Genomic DNA, 16,178 nt, shown 5'->3' with positions numbered 1-16,178 from the left:
TCCTTCATTGGGGGCCCTGTGTTCCATCTAATAGATGACTGTGAACATCCACTTCTGTATTTGCCAGGCACTGGCATAGCCTCACATGAGACAGCTATATCAGAGTCCTTTCAGCAAAATCTTGCTGGCATGTTCAATAGTGTCTGTGTTTGGTGGCTGATTATGGGATGGATCCCCGGGTGGGACAGTGTCTGGATGGTCCATCCTTTCGTCTTAGCTCCAAACTTTGTCTTTGTAACTCCATCCATGGGTATTTTGTTCCCTATTCTAAGTATCCACATGTTGGTCTTCCTTCTTCTTGATTTTCCTGTGTTTTGCAAATTGTATCTTGGGTCATCTAAGTTTCTGGGCTAATATCCACTTATCAGTGAGTGCATATAAAGTGACTTCTCTTGTGATTGAGTTACCTCATTCAGGATGATATCCTCCAGATACATCCATTTGCCCAAGAACTTCATAAATTCATTAACAGCTGAGTAGTACTCCATTGTGTAAATGTACCACATTTTCTGTATCCATTTCTCTATTGAGGGACATCTGGGTTCTTTCCAGCTTCTGGCTATTATAAATAAGGCTGCTATGAACATAGTGGAGCGTATCCTTATTACCAGTTGGAACATCTTTTGGGTATATGCCCAGGAGAGGTATTGCTGGATCCTCCGGTAGTACTCTGTCCAACTTTCTGAGGAACCGCCAGACTGACTTCCTGAGTGGTTGTACAAGCTTGTAATCCCACCAGCAATGGAGGAGTGTTCCTCTTTCTTCACATATGCAGCATGACCATGTAGTACCTATGAGGGCCAGAAAGAGAGCATCAAATCCCTTGGAACTGGAGTTATATAGGTGGCTGTGAGCCGTCATGTGGGTGTGGGGGTGTCTAAACCCAGGTCCTTTGAAAGAGTAGCCAAGGAATGCTCTTAATTGCTGAATCATCTCACTGGTCTCTCACTTGGGGTTTTAAAATCTTCCTCCTACTTTTTTTTTCAAAGGTCATTGTTTTTGAAACTGAACTTCTTTTTTGGACTGAAGTGTTTCTAATATTGTTCCTTTTAAATCAACAATTAGCACCATCAGGAATCCATTTGCTAATTCATACATACAAACGTGACATTCTCTTTTTTATTATTTAAAGATTTGTGTATTATGTATGCAGTGGCCTGCCTCTATGTATGCCTGCAGGCCAGAAGAGGGCATCAGATCTCATTTCATGTGGTTGTGAGCCACTATATGTTTGTTGGGAATTGAACTCAGGACCTCTGGATAAGCAGACAGGGCTCTTAACCTCTGAGCCATCTCTCCATCCCCAAGCGTGACATTCTTGATGTGTCATTTTTTCCCCTCACCTATAGTCACTTCCCTTTTTGCTAATCTACTATTTTGGAGTTGGTCCTTATGACTTTATCATCTTTGATACTCTAATTTATGTCACCAAAAATAATAACTAGTTATACAGTTTCTCTTAATTGAACTTTTTGGTTTTTAGATTTATTTATTTTTTGTTTTATGTGTATGTTTTGCTGCATATATGTCTGTGCACCATGTGCATACCTGGTGCCTATAGAGGCTAGAAGAGGGCCCTGATCTGTTGGAACTAGAGTTATGAATGGGTGTGAGTCACCATTTGAGTTTTAGAAACTGAACTCAGGTCCATTGCAAGAGCAACAAAGACATTTAGCCGTCTTTCCAGTCCTTTTGGTCTTTATTATCAACATCTCCATTTCACCACACAAAGCCATATGACAGCTTTTGTTTCAAATTTTAAAAACTTTAATGAGTTTTAATCAGTTTATTATTTGCATTTATAATGGAGGTATAGCAGGAAATGAGTATATTCCATCATGTTCAAAAGAAAAGAATGCATTCAACTAACTTCCCTAGCAGCTTCTTTTAAAATTAATTTTGTTTCATGTGTGTACATGTTTTGACAGCATGTATGTCTGTGGACACTTATGTGCCTGCTGTCCAGGAAGGTGGGAAGAGAGCATCAAATCCCCTTGAACTAGAGTTACAGATGGTTGTGAGCCACTATGTGGGTGCTGGGAATGGAACCTGGGTCCTCTGTAATAGCAACAAATTCTCCTGAACCATCTCTCCAGCCCAACCTTAGCAGCTTTTAAGAAGTAATTCTTAGTCTTTTCCCTGGACCAATTTAACCAGAATGGGGAAAGGGTAGAGAAGATTGCAGCAGTACTTAATTTTGTTTTAATGCTGCTAACCAAAAAGGCACCAACACTGTTTGTAGCACATACTTCCTTCCATTGGTTGTCAGTCTTGACACAATTTTGACCAGTAAGACATGATATGTAGTCTTTTTGTGTGATAACTTTACAAGTATGTTTGTTCTCTTGAACATTATCAGATATGAGATCTGCACTGGAATGCAGATGAGGCAGAAGGGAGGAACCTAGTTCTTGATTGTTTCTCATTGGCTGATTTAACTCTACAGTTATACTTTATATTATGAAAAAGAATATGTCCTCAGCTCTGAGATTTGTTCTGTCTTTATTTGGAATCTTTTCTGACTACTATAGCCAATGAGAGGACATTTTAGTGGTAAAATACACCACTATTGTGTTTTTCTAGTGAACATACTTGATGTGTTTAAGCTATTTTTCCTTCAATATTGGATTTTATATTGCTGTTAAAGTATCAGAAGTAGGTGATATAGTCACCATTTTTGGTTAATACTTACGAATTTAGGCTAGGGAGATGGCTCAATTGGGTGTAAAGAATACAAGTGTTAAGGCTTAACTAAATATACTCATATATGTATACTCATAAATGTATACTCATATACTCATAAATGTACTCATATAAAAAGCTAGCACAGCAGGCAGCACCGGTCTCTAACTTTGCCCTGGGGTATGAAAACAAGAGGATCCTAGGAACTTGGTGTTCATCCAGTATATTATCAATGGTGAGCTGGGCTGTTCAAAAATAAAAGAGGGGGCAGGCAAGATGGCTCAATGGGTAGAAGTATTTGTCAACAATCTTGACTTCAGAGTTCAATCACTGCAACTCACATGGTGTAAGGAGAGAACTCACTCCTGAAAGTTGAACTCGAATCCCCACATATGTGCTGTGGCATGTACATGTGCATTTGTGTAGACACAAGTAGACAAATATAAAAATTAAGGAGCACAGTAGATATTTGACATCAACCTGACATCCCCATGTACACATAGATGAGTATTTCTGTATGCACAGTTTTCTCATTGTTTCCCAATAATATGTATCATTTTACAATTTTGTAATTAAATATTTTTATCTTACTCATTGAATTTCATTTTTTGTTATCTACTCCTGATGTCACTGCGATACCTCAATTTAATTTCTATTATTATTATTAATGAACTAGTTGATTATTTTGTTTTATTAGTTTTACTCATTATTTAGTAAATTATTCAATCATGTCATGCAAAATTTAGTAGCCGTGAAACATGGGAATAATGGTAACGTTAAAGTGAGACATTTTCTAAAATTCTATAATTATAAAGTTATATTCTGAAAAATCAAAGGCCTGTGAAGTTTTTCCCATCTTCTGCTTTTTAGCACTTTGACACAAAACTGTATTTAAACTGTATTCAACTTTCTAATCGAATTTCAACAAAGAACAAAGGGCATAGAGAGATAGCATTGACTTATATACATATGTACACATACATACGTTATTGTGGCAACAATATAAAATAACAAAAATACCAGGATAATAGTCTTTAGAATGCCTTTTCAATCAAAAGCTTCTTATCTTTCATATTTATTATTTCCTCTATGAAATGTTTCCTTTAAAAAGTATTATGTCACGTGAGAAGCTTTACTCTCAACCAAGTCGTTGATATAAATACAGTGGCCATTGTAGTATTAAACAAAAAGACAAAAATGTATGCAAGATTAAAAAGCATAAAGCACCAGGTATGGTGGTGCACACCTTTAATCCTAGCACTCAGGAGGCAGACACCTGTGTATCTCTGTGAGTTTAAGCCTAGTTAGGGCTACTTAGTGAGATCCTGTCTCAAAAAGGGGAAAAAAAATCATAAGACATAGCCTATTGAAGATGCTTTCATATTATTTCTCTTCCAGAAACATGATCAGGGGCAAGTTCTGTTGGATATAGTCTTCAAGCATCTTGATTTGACTGAGCGAGACTATTTTGGTTTACAGTTGGCTGACGATTCCACAGATAACCCAGTAAGTTTAAGCAGTTACCTTTCATTTCCTTATAGTTTTTCTTTGTGTCCATTATATAAAGCCCTTTTTTATTTAATGAGTTTTAGTACTTTTAATTGACTAATTAGACTCAAATTTTTTGCCTGTTATACTTTTTTGGGGGACTTTAGGGTGTGTGAGTCCACTCCTGTTATTTATAGCTATAAGTCAACCTGTAAGTGTAGTTCTAGTTTCATTGTATCTCAGAGACCTAAAAGTAAGACTAAGGCCCATTCCTCTAAAGAGAGAATACCAAACATGAAGGATAAGGTACCTTTATATTAGTGGTTCTCACCTGTGGGTAGTGACTCCCTTAGGAAACTTCTATTTCCCAAAATATATACATTACAAGTATAACAGTAGCAAAATTACAGTTATGAAGTAGCAATGAAAATAACTTTATGGTTTGGGGTCACAACCTGTATTAAAGGGTCTCAGCATTTGGGAAGGTTGAGAACCATGGCTTTAAATGAAATTGGGGTTGGCTTGGTGTGGATATTCTAGGAAAATTCTTAATTTGTTAGTGGAAATTGTGAAAGAATATTTTGTGTTCTTTGAATATATTTATAATTTGAATTATATTATTTGAATAACTTAGAAGAATATTTTATAAAGATTCTTTCACATGAGAAATTCCTTTTCAGAGTTGCACAAATCGTCAGTTTTAAGCTCCTTGGTTTTCAACAACCCTTTAGTATTCCTATTCATGGTTCTTAGAAGTATGAGGTTAGAGAAATAGAAAAAAAGATAGAGTGAATCATAGATATATTTACTTTGACAATTAAGCATTATAAACTGCCCTAAAGAAGTACATTTATGAACCTAGAGGAAGGATATGCTAACACATCTTAGCTGCATTCTTTGCAATTTTAAGTGGTTAGACTATGATAGAGTTAACAAAAACATGCTATCATATTGGTTAATGTAACACAATTCTGTTTTCGGTTTTTATTTTCTCTTGTTTCAAATACAAAGTGTTGCTTCAGTAGTCCACAGTGGCCTCATACTGGGTTCTCAGCCCATCAGTGTTGAGATTATAGGTGTGCTACCACACCTCCTCAAGAGGAGTATATTTTGAAAGAAAGATTTTGTACTGTTTAGAAAAATTGTAAATTGAAGACAGGGTTCTCTGAATCAGTGTTTTAATATTCTATTCATTGATTTGGAGGGATAGCTCAGCTAGCATCCTCCTCTTGCAGAAGACTTATGTTTATTTTCCAGCACACATATGACAGCTCACAAGCCCCTGCAAGTCTAATTCTATGGGATCTAATGGCCTCTTCTGGCCTCTGTAGGCTCCAACACACATGGTACACATAGACTCATGTGGGCAAACATACATATGTATAAATTAAATAAATTACAAATTCCATTTATAAGGCTGTTTTAATAGAATGGTTAAGAGAATTTTAAGTTCTTTTAAAAGAGGTGTTGGAAAAATTTCAGTGTAACATTCATATTTAAACACTTTAAGTCATTATTTGAATCCAAGGAGGTAAATCCTGAGTTACGTTTGACATTAATAAAACTAAAAACTTGTTCCTCCTAATTACCTGTGCTCATTAAAACAACAACAACAACAACAACAACAACAACAACAACAACAACATAGAACTGTTATTTATACCATAGAACTTTATATTTGAATGTTTAGAAAGACCTATCTAGATTTTTTTTTTTTTTTAAAGATTTATTTATTTATTATATGTAAGTACATTGTAGCTGTCTTCAGACACTCCAGAAGAGGGCATCAGATCTTGTTACGGATGGTTGTGAGCCACCATGTGGTTGCTGGGATTTGAACTCTGGACCTTCGGAAGAGCAGTCGGGTGCTCTTACCCACTGAGCCATCTCACCAGCCCCGACCTATCTAGATTTAAGGAAGTTTTAGGAGTTCAGTTCTTATAGTGTCTCACTATTAATTGGTGTATGTGTGCGCATGTATTGCATGTATATGAATGTGTGGGTGTGGACAGAACAGGAAGTGGGATGTCTTCCTCTATCATTCTCTACCTTGTTTTAAGGTAGGATTTCTTACTGAACTGGAAGCTTACTGTTTTGGTGAGGGCGTTTTACCAGCAAGCTTTTCCATCTACTTGTCTCTATCCTCTAATGCCTGGGGTTATAGGCAGAAACAGCCATGCCAAGTTTTTATGTGGGTGCTAAGGGTTCAGACTCAGGTCTTCATGTTTGCACAGTAAGCATTCTTACCCATTGAGCCATTTCTCCAGCCCTCCGATTGTCACAGTGAAATTATCTTAAGGCCTTTAAGGATAATTAATATATTAAAAGAAAGGGCTTCCATTCTTTAAAGAAAAAAGACTAGGAATAATATTTATGAAGCATTTATTGTAGATTTGTTAATTAACTGTTTAGCAGTTCATTCTTACTATAAATAAAAGTATTGTTTTTAAATGAAAAATAAATGCTTATAAAAGTATTAAAAATTTCATGAAAAATTGATTAGTTAACCAAGAAAGGATGTTAACTCTCTTCTGTCTAACAAATCCTATGCTTTCTTTTCAATTGAAATTTCCTCAAGAGATAATAGGCCTAGTGGCACAGGAGCTAAAAGCATTTGGCATATAAGCCTGCCAAACAGAGTTTTATCTCGGAACCTCTGTAAAAAGTAGAAGAGAGAACTAATTCAACGGTACTGCCCTCTGCCCTCCAAATGCATGCTGTGGTGTGCATTCACCCCATACACAGTAAAAGAGAAAAATGGTGATAGGCATGAAATGAGATTATTATCGCTGATCAAAAGAAATATTCTCAAAATTCCCATCTGTTTGTAGTTTTAAATCTAAAATACTTGTGTTATATGTATTATGTATATAGTTTATATATAATATACACACACACATACTAGTTTTTGAATATGGAAGTTATTCTTGCCTTTGGCAAATAGGTATTGAAATTTAATTGAAGTTATTAAAATGCAAATGACATCTAAATCTTTTATTTTGTTTTACAACAAATACAGAATCTTATCTCACTGTCTCTTGAGCATATTTCTTGCTTACATACAGATAAGCTTTGGGTTTTTGGAGTTTGTAATCTTAAACATTTACCACTTAAGCTTTTGCCATTATATACTTGACTTGGTTAGATGATTTGTTTTGTTCTTTTGTCTTTTGTTTTTTTCTCTTTGTCTTTTGAACAGGGTGCCATCATGTAGACCATGCTTGCTTAGAACCCTCAATCTTGTCTCAGTTTCTACTGCTGGGTTACAGGTGTGCTCTGCCACTGATTTAATATAATATACAATAATAATCTGCACTAAGTATATTTTATTGAGGAAAGCAATGAATTATATAATATTTATTATACATAATTTTAAAAGTAGTTAAGGTTCATTTATCAGCATGCTGTTAAGTTTATGATTCTTGTGCATTTCCCTTTTTTTGTTTCTTTTTCTACATTCAATTACAATGTCTGTCAGTAGGACAAAGGTTAGATTATAGATAACTGTTAGCTTGAGGTTCCTTCAGGTTTTTAGTTTGTATTATAGACATACTTTGTTGGTTCCTCTCTAACTTTGTGATTTTCAAACTTTGGATTACATGAAAATTACACAGGAGGAGATATAGTACAGGTCACATAGAAGATAGTCATTTTTTTTTTTTTAACCAATTTGTGATTTGGCATAAGTGGCTAATATACTTGCTTATATTTCAAATGTTAGTATTCTGTTTTCTTTTGAAAGATGTTTCTTCTGTCATACTTTAGAGTCTTATTTCTGATTGTACACATTTCTTTGGTAGCCTACTGAGTGTCCTTAGTAGTGATAGTGGGCTCTGTCTTAACTTTTTTTTGGGAGAGTGACAGAAGAACTCAAGAATCAGGATATTTCAGAAAGAAGCAGCAGTATATACAGAAATTCAAGGTTTTCAAAGTGACCATACAAGAATGCTACATTTGAGGACTCTGTTGAAATTTCATTTTACTATAATGCAGTGATAGGTAAAAAGATAGGCTTTAAGCAATACATGAGACTATGAAGTTCCTTTGAATCCTATAGCTGTCTGCTTGTAGTATAGCCACTGACCTAAGGTAGCAAATTAAAGACAGTTAGAAGATTGTTGGAATAGTGAAATCATTTTGAGAAGTAATAGCTAAGAATTGTGGCGTGCACTTTTAATTTCAGCATTTGGGAGACAAAGGCAGGAGAACCTCTGAGATTGAGACCAGCCTGGTCTACAAAGTGAGTTCCAGCATAGCTAGGGCTACACAGAGAAACTCTGTCCCAAAGAAGAAAGAAAAGTAGTAATTGGGAATGAAGAAAAGCGAGTGAGTGCTGGAGCGAAGTAGGAGATAAAGTCATAGGCTGTATTGATGTGACTATAGATAGTTGAGTGAGATTTCAGGGAATAGACTTGAACCAACTCATTCCAGCAGCATTTTGTAAATTCTAGGTGATTTTCCACATAGTTTACTAAGTTGCTAAGTTATATTGATCTCCAGATTTTAAAACTACCTTATTCCTTTGTATAAACCCAGGGCATCCAATTAATCGTGTCATAATCTTGTATTTTTGGTAAACATTTTCCCCCCTTCCTTTTCTCCTTCTTACTCTGGCCCTACTCTCTCCTGGCCATTAGGTTCTTTGTTTCTCATTACAGATGGTTGTGAGTCACCATGTGGTTGCTGGGATTTGAACTCATGACCTCTGGAAGAGCAGTTGGTGCTCTTAACTGCTGAGCCATCTCATCAGCCCTTTGGTAAACTTTTATTCTAGTAGTTTGTTTTATTATTCCTAGTGTGCACTGGTAAATTATTATATCATGTAGGCATTTTTACCTTTTCCTGTCCAGTCTTTATTCTTCTGTTTGTTCATCATTATTTCCTATTCATTGTTGCACTGCAAGGGATCACTAGGACATGGCTTAATAGCAGTAACAAGGGAGGTTTGTCTTTTCCCCCATCTGAACCTTTCACTATCAACTGTGCTGTGAGCCCTAGGTCACAGCATTTTTTTGTTTTTTGAAAGCTAAATAATCGAAGCATTATTTATATAAGATAAAATTTAATATCCATCCATAGTGAAAAACCAAAGCAAAAGTACCCTTTCAGTATGAAAAAGAATATTTGCAACAAACAAAAAACCAAACAAAAAAAAAAAAAGAAAGAAAAAGAATATTTGCTAAACACCAGCTGATTTGCCTTAGGGAAATGAAATGAAATGAAAGTATACATCCACTGGAATCAATGAAGTAAATATTCCTAGTTGGTCTGATGGCAGAGATAAGAATTTCAAGGTGATGCACTTAGCTACTTGAGAAACTGAGTTAAATCACAACTCCAAGGACTATGAGTATTACGAAAGAGTTCAAGGTCAGCCTTGATAAGACCCCATCTCAAAATTAAATGTATAAAAGGCTTGGAAATATATTTCAGTGGTAATGCACTTGCCTAGCATATATAAAGTCTTAGGTTCAATCCCCAGAACCTCAACATAGACAAATAATTGGTGATTATTATCAACTATTGGTAATAATATAGTACAAAAGGTAACTTCTTGTAAACAGTTATTTGTTCTTATAGTTTCAACACACAGGATGCCAAGGAAGAAGAATTGTGAATATTTTTGTGTGTGTGTGCATATAGTGTGGGACAGTCAGAGAACAATTTGGTGGTAGTTAGTTCTCTCCTTCCACTGAGTCCATCTACCTTGGATGGTCAGGTTTGGTGGTGCCTTTATCCACTAAGCCATTTTGCTGGGTCTTTACTCCTTTTCTAAAACTTTTTGGCTGGTTTTTGTTGTTTTTTTGGTTGGGTATTTTTTTGTTGTTGTTGTTGGGGAACTCTTGGATCCTTCTATACACAGTATATTATCTCTCAGCAAAAGTCCTCATGGCTTGTAAGTCTACGCTTGTCTGGACCTTGGCTTCTCATTGATTTCTCCCTTTCAAAACTCACCCCCAGTTATCTACAGTTCTGCCTTTCTGTCCTCTGACATCTCAAGCACATTGCCTGCCTCATAAACAGGGTTTGCCGTTGGCCAAAGAACTAGGAAGGTGTAAATCTCACCTACTGCAGTTTTGTTTGTTTTGTTTTTCAAGAATAGATTTGCTTTTTTTCCACATTTGCTTTTGGTTACAGCACATAGTATACCTGTGCTGGTATGTGCATGCCATTAACAACATTCAGGAAATCTTAAGGAGGATTAGTAGAAAAATCAAGCCAGAGGAATACCTCCAGAAGGTGGAGAGAAGAGAAGGGTAAAGATGTTATTTGAAGAAGTTAATAGCCCAAAGCCCCCCAAATTGAAGAAATATCTGGGTGGTTAAAAACTGTTAGCAAAACGGGTGGTGGTGGTGGCATACACATTGAACCCCAGCACTTGGGAGGCAGAGACAAGGGGATCTCTGACAGTTCGAGGCAGCCTGGTATACAAAGCAAGTTTCAGGACAGCCTGTTATACAGAGAGACCCTGTCTGGAAAAACAACAACTGTTGGCAAAGAGAATCTTGAAAGAAGTGAGAGAGAAATGACTCAGCAGGTGCAGAGGATCTTCAGTGTAATAGGCAATCTTGGTACAAACCTTGCAAGCCAGAGGCAGTGGAATATATAGTTAAAACAGTAGAAAACCCCACAGGAACAGACAGAGTCTCTATCCAGCAAAATGACTTCAAGTGTGAGGGAATGCCAAGTATGATACCTGTTGTCTCAGAAGACTTGGATATAAAGCCAAGCTGGTTACATAGTAAGACTTAGTCTCACAAAACAAAATAAGGTGCCAGGGTGGGTTAAGGCATTCTCATCTCAGGTAAATGACAGAGGAGGGAGTTCATTACCACTAGATTTACCTTAAATGCTTAGGGTACAGCCTTCAAGTTGAAGTAGAAAAGGACTGGACAGTACATTAGGGCCACATTATAAGTTTTCCCGCAGGATTCATTACTTTTGTATTGCTGTGACAAAATATCTGACAGAAACACTGAAGAAAACAGTTACTTCAGCTTACAGTCCATGAGAATCTAGCATACATTGATTTTAATTTTTTAAAAATTGTGATCAAGATTGACTATCTTTACATATTTAAATGCTATTTATCCCCTAGTTATGAACTTACTGTCCATTGTCTGTTTCTCTATTAACATTGGTCTTTTTCTTCTTGGTGTATAAGATTTTTTTTGTGTGTGTGTGGGTTGATTTGTTTTTGAATTGTTTCATTTTGGTTTTTTATGTTTACTTATTGTGGGTGTATGTATGATGGTGTGCACCTGTGCTACAGCACATGCGTGGCAGTCAGAGAACAACTCTTGAGAATCAAGTCTCCCTCCACCCCGTGACTTTACGGGATTAATGTCAGGGTATCAGACTTGGCTACCAGTGCCATTCTCACTGAGCCATCTTTCCAGCCCCTTCCTAGGATTTTGTTTTTTGTTTTTGTCTTTATTTGATGATTTTTTTTTTTTTTACTGTAAACTCTGTCATTTAACAACCCGGCATTACATGTTATTAGTGTTCCACCTTGATGTTTTAATCAAGACCCTACGTCCTGTCTCACTTATGTCATTCATAAGTGTTAAGTTTCTCAGTGCTTATTATTATATTATTTCTAAGCTGTGTCCCCATATTTATTTAAGTACTTATGTTTCTTGTATCAGGATGTTTTACTTTGAAGGAGAACTGAACAAGGACATTAGGCTTTGAGTAGATTAATCTCACATTTAGATAATCATTAAAATAGTTTATGACTGTATTAATTTGCTTTAATGCAACAGTTTGAGCAAAAGTACCTTGGGGCAGAGGAGTTTATTTTGTCTAATAGGTTACAGTCTAGCAGGGGACATTAAGGAAGGAGCATGACACAGAAACCCTGAAAATTTTGCTTACTGGCTTGCACCCATATTCGTTCTTGACTCCCTTTCTCATGCAGCCCAGATGTACCTGCCAAGGAATAGTATCACCTTCTACATCACTAGCAGTCAGTAAAAAACATTACTTCTAGTTTACTTTTTTTCATTAAACCCTTTTCAAAAATGCAGTCTTCAAGTGGAGCAGATTTGCAATAACTGATATGCTACTTCTTCAGGGGAAAAAAGAAATCTCTCTTCTTTATTTTTTCAGAGGTGGCTGGATCCAAACAAACCAATAAGGAAGCAGCTAAAGAGTGAGCATACGTATTATTTACTCGATGTTTTGCAAATATTCCTTATAAAGATGATGGACTAATATAATCTGATTAATTACAGCTGTTTTTGTTAATTCTAGGAGGATCACCTTACAATTTGAACTTTAGAGTCAAATTCTTTGTAAGTGACCCCAACAAGTTACAAGAAGAGTATACAAGGTTGGTTTATGGAACTATTTCTTTTGAAACCATTGCCGGAGATCTAATATGAAAAAACAAAATTAACTAGGCCAAAAGTAAATAACCATGCTAAAAATTTGAACTTCCAAACTAGCATATAGAAAGTTTATAAATGTTCCGAGGTGACTGTTTCCTCCATGAGTGAGAGAGCAGATAGGGGTTGGACACCCAGAGCCAGCTCATCCAGCCCAGGCAGCACTGCTGAGTTTAGAGGAAGAAGTGAGGCGGCACTGGAATGCATCCAAGGGATGCATGCTGCACACTGAGAGTGTTTGCTGTGTGGATAGATATTTTCATGCAAAAGCATAGTCTTATCTTTTTCTTTCTTTTTCACTAAGTACAACATAAAATTTCTAAAATATGCATATAGCCATCATGGACAGGATGTATTTTTTAAAAACTTTCTAAAGATTTATTTAATTATTAATAATTATAGTAAGTACACTGTAACTGTCTTCAGACACACCAGAAGAGGGCGTCAGATTTCATTACAGATGGTTGTGAGCCACTATGTGGTTGCTGGGTTTTGAACTCTGGACCTCTGGAAGAGCAGTCAGTGCTCTTAACTGCTGAGCCATCTCCTCAGCCCCCACATTCAAAGTCACTTCTACTTGAGAAAGTACTCAAGAATGACCCATATGATCATTTCAGCACTGTCCTTGAGAATTAGGTAAAATGTTTAGGGTTTAAGTTAGTAAAATAATGACAGTCATTACAGTAAGCTGTATAAGTGTAGATTACTATATTTGGTGATATGCAGAATTAGTGATTAAAATGAAAAAAATTAGAACACTATTCCCTTTGTACACTTCCCAGATATAAGGACATAGGCGGAAATTCATCCCAGCCAAAAAATCTTTGACCTTCAGTCTGTCCTGCCTGCAGGTTGTGCTGGGACAGGGGTAGCACAGAACTTGTGGGAACGGCTAACCTGTGAGTGGTTCAGTTTAGCCTCATACGACAAGTGGGAGCCCATGGCTGGCAATGCCTGGACGACTTGTCAGCATTACTTTAGTGATGCAATAGAATGGAGTACCAGAAGAATAAAGCTATTAAATTAGTATACACTGCTATTTCTCGATATTTGTAGAGTTCTCAGTAATAATTGAAGCTTTTTAAAAAAAAAAAACAATAACTACAATGTCAATGATATCAGCTTTTTATTCTTCTCTCATGTGTTACTCCCAGTCTCTCTGCTTGCTTACTATCTCCCCCAGATCAACTCCTCCTCTGTTTCCCTACAGAGGCCATGTTTATTGCTTCAGTTTCTGTGAGCTCCTATGAGCCCTGATAATCGATTCTGTGTGCTATGTTCTTGTGATTTCCTCTGGCTCCTACAATCATTCCATCTCTTCTGCAGGGTTCCTCTGGCTCTGCCTAGGGTCTGGGTATGGGTCTCTACATCAGCTCCCTTCAGTTGCTGGATGATGCATCTCTGATAATAATTGGGCTAGGCTATGAGTATAGCAGAATATAATTAAGGATCATGGTCTGTCCTGTTTTCTGGCCAACCAGGCAGTGCCAGGCATGGGTTCCCATTTGTGGTGTGGGCTTAAATTGATCCACTCATGTGTTGGCCACTCTCACAAGTTCTGTGCTATCCTTGCCCCAGCATATCTTGTAATCAGGACAGATTGTAGGTCAAATTTTTGTGGCTGGGTTGATGTTAAAAATGTAGTTCTTGAAAATCTTTTCTGTTTGCTGATGCTTTTTTGATGGTAAGAAGACCCTGGAGTGGAATATTCGCAACCAGTAATAAATGTCTTTAGTTTACTATTATAGCTCTTAGGTTTTGTTGTTGCCTTTTCCTCCTTTACAACCATGCTTTATTTTATCTCACAATGCAATTTACATATTAAATTTAGCAAGTATGTTGCTGATGTTAAATATTTAAAATAATCTTTTATCATTTTAAGTAATATTCAGTATATTCAAAATTTTCCTAATTTTGCAGGAACTCCAAGGAAATTAGTCAGAATTAATGAACAATTTTAGTTATAAAACAGTATAAATTACTTTTCATTTCCAGCTATATATATAAGGAACACAGTTAAAACATCAACAAATTAAAATGAGATTTCTAACATTTTTTAATGTTTATGATATCTGTTAATACTAAACTACTGTCAGCTACATTGTCATAGTTATTTCCCTTGTTGCTTTGATTAGATACTTGAAACAACTTAAGGGAAGAGGGCTTATTTTCACTTGGAGTTTAGGATTGATTACAGGCCATCATGACAGGATAGGCAAGGAAGAAAGAGCTAGAGGCAGCTCGTGTTATTAACATCCATAAGCAGAAAGCAGAGAACAGAAAGTAGGTGTGGGTTATTAAACCTCACAGACTGCCTTCACTTCTTCTAGGAAGGCTCTGACCGTTTAATGATCCACAACCTTCCACAGGAGCAGCACCAGCTGGATACCAAGTGTTCAAATTCCTGAGCCGGGGGGCGGGGGTAGGGTGGGGAATTTTACATTCAAACCACAGCCAGGTCCAATATTCAGTTTACACAGAAAGCTGGATTTCCTATTAGAACTTAAATGTGCGCCTGTGTGTAACAGCATATACTGGAAATGTTGGGTATATTTCACTGATAATTGAGTCAGAACTCGAAGAAAGTAAAACTAAATAAGCAGTTGAGAATTAACTTGTGCTTGAGCTGTCAGGATAGGAGACCATTTTTATTTTTATTAGATATATTATTTAATTTTAAAGTTCTTTATGTCTTATAAATATTACTTTTGTTATGTTATGGAACATGACCACATTTCATTTAATCATTGTACTATACAAAAGTATATTTCTACCCTGATTAATAAGTTAGAATTTGGACAGGTAGATATTCTGATATGTCTATTTGCCTAGATATTCTGATGCAGTGTGTATTAGTCAGGGTTCTCTAGAGTCACAGAACTTACAGATAGTCTCTATATAGTAAAGGAATTTATTGATGACTTACAGTCTGCAGCCCAAATCCCAACAATGGTTCAGTAGTAGCTGTGAATGGAAGTCCAAGGATCTAGCAGTTGCTGAGTCCCACACGGCAAGAAGGTGAAAGCGCGCGAGCCAGACTCCCTTCTTCCAATGTCCTTATATGGTCCCCAGCAGAAGGTGTAGCCCAGATTAAAGGTGTGTGCCACCACACCTTTAATCCCAGATGATCTTGGACTCGGAGATCTCCCTGTCTTAATCTTCTGAATTCAATCACCACTGTATCTCAAGATCTCCATACCAAGATCCAGATCAGAAACTTCTATCTCCCAGTCTCCAGATTAGGTTCACTGGTGAGCCTTCCAATTCTGGATTGTAGTTCATTTCAAATATAGTCAAGTTGACAACCAGGAATAGCCACTACACAGTGTGACTCAAATGAGTGCAACATATATACATTCTTCAGTTAATTCTAGTGTTACAGCAAGGGAGCCAGGGCTATTGAACACTTTAGTGTGGGACTAAAGAAGATGGCCCAGTGTTAAAAGTATATACTGTCCTTACAGAGTACTCTACTTTGGTTCCCACTACCCATGTCAGGTGGCTTACAACTGCCTGTAACCCTGATTCCAAGGATATCCCTCTTCTGGCCTCTGTTGGCACATGTACTCATGTGGTTATACCCACACACTGATATATACACACATAGACAGTGGTTCC

At 36.7% G+C, this 16,178-nt stretch overlaps 1 protein-coding gene across 2 annotated transcripts in view; it reads left to right on the top strand.

Moving 5' to 3' along the window:
* Positions 1 to 16,178, top strand: part of Ptpn4 (protein tyrosine phosphatase non-receptor type 4) — a 168,477-nt gene that overhangs the window by 48,440 nt on the left and 103,859 nt on the right. Inside the window, exons 3-5 of one of the 2 annotated variants that reach the window (XM_021197760.2) lie at positions 4,081 to 4,188; positions 12,283 to 12,325; positions 12,427 to 12,505. In XM_021197760.2, coding sequence (XP_021053419.1) covers positions 4,081 to 4,188; positions 12,283 to 12,325; positions 12,427 to 12,505 — 230 coding nt within the window. The remainder of the gene's footprint in view (positions 1 to 4,080; positions 4,189 to 12,282; positions 12,326 to 12,426; positions 12,506 to 16,178) is intronic. The other variant, XM_029539304.1, reaches the window with a different exon arrangement.

The sequence above is a fragment of the Mus pahari genome, chromosome 5, assembly GCF_900095145.1.
Source record: "Mus pahari chromosome 5, PAHARI_EIJ_v1.1, whole genome shotgun sequence".
Classification (NCBI taxonomy): Eukaryota; Metazoa; Chordata; class Mammalia; order Rodentia; family Muridae; genus Mus; species Mus pahari.
Note: the sequence above shows the minus strand (reverse complement) of the source record. Positions and strands in the feature narration are given on the sequence as shown.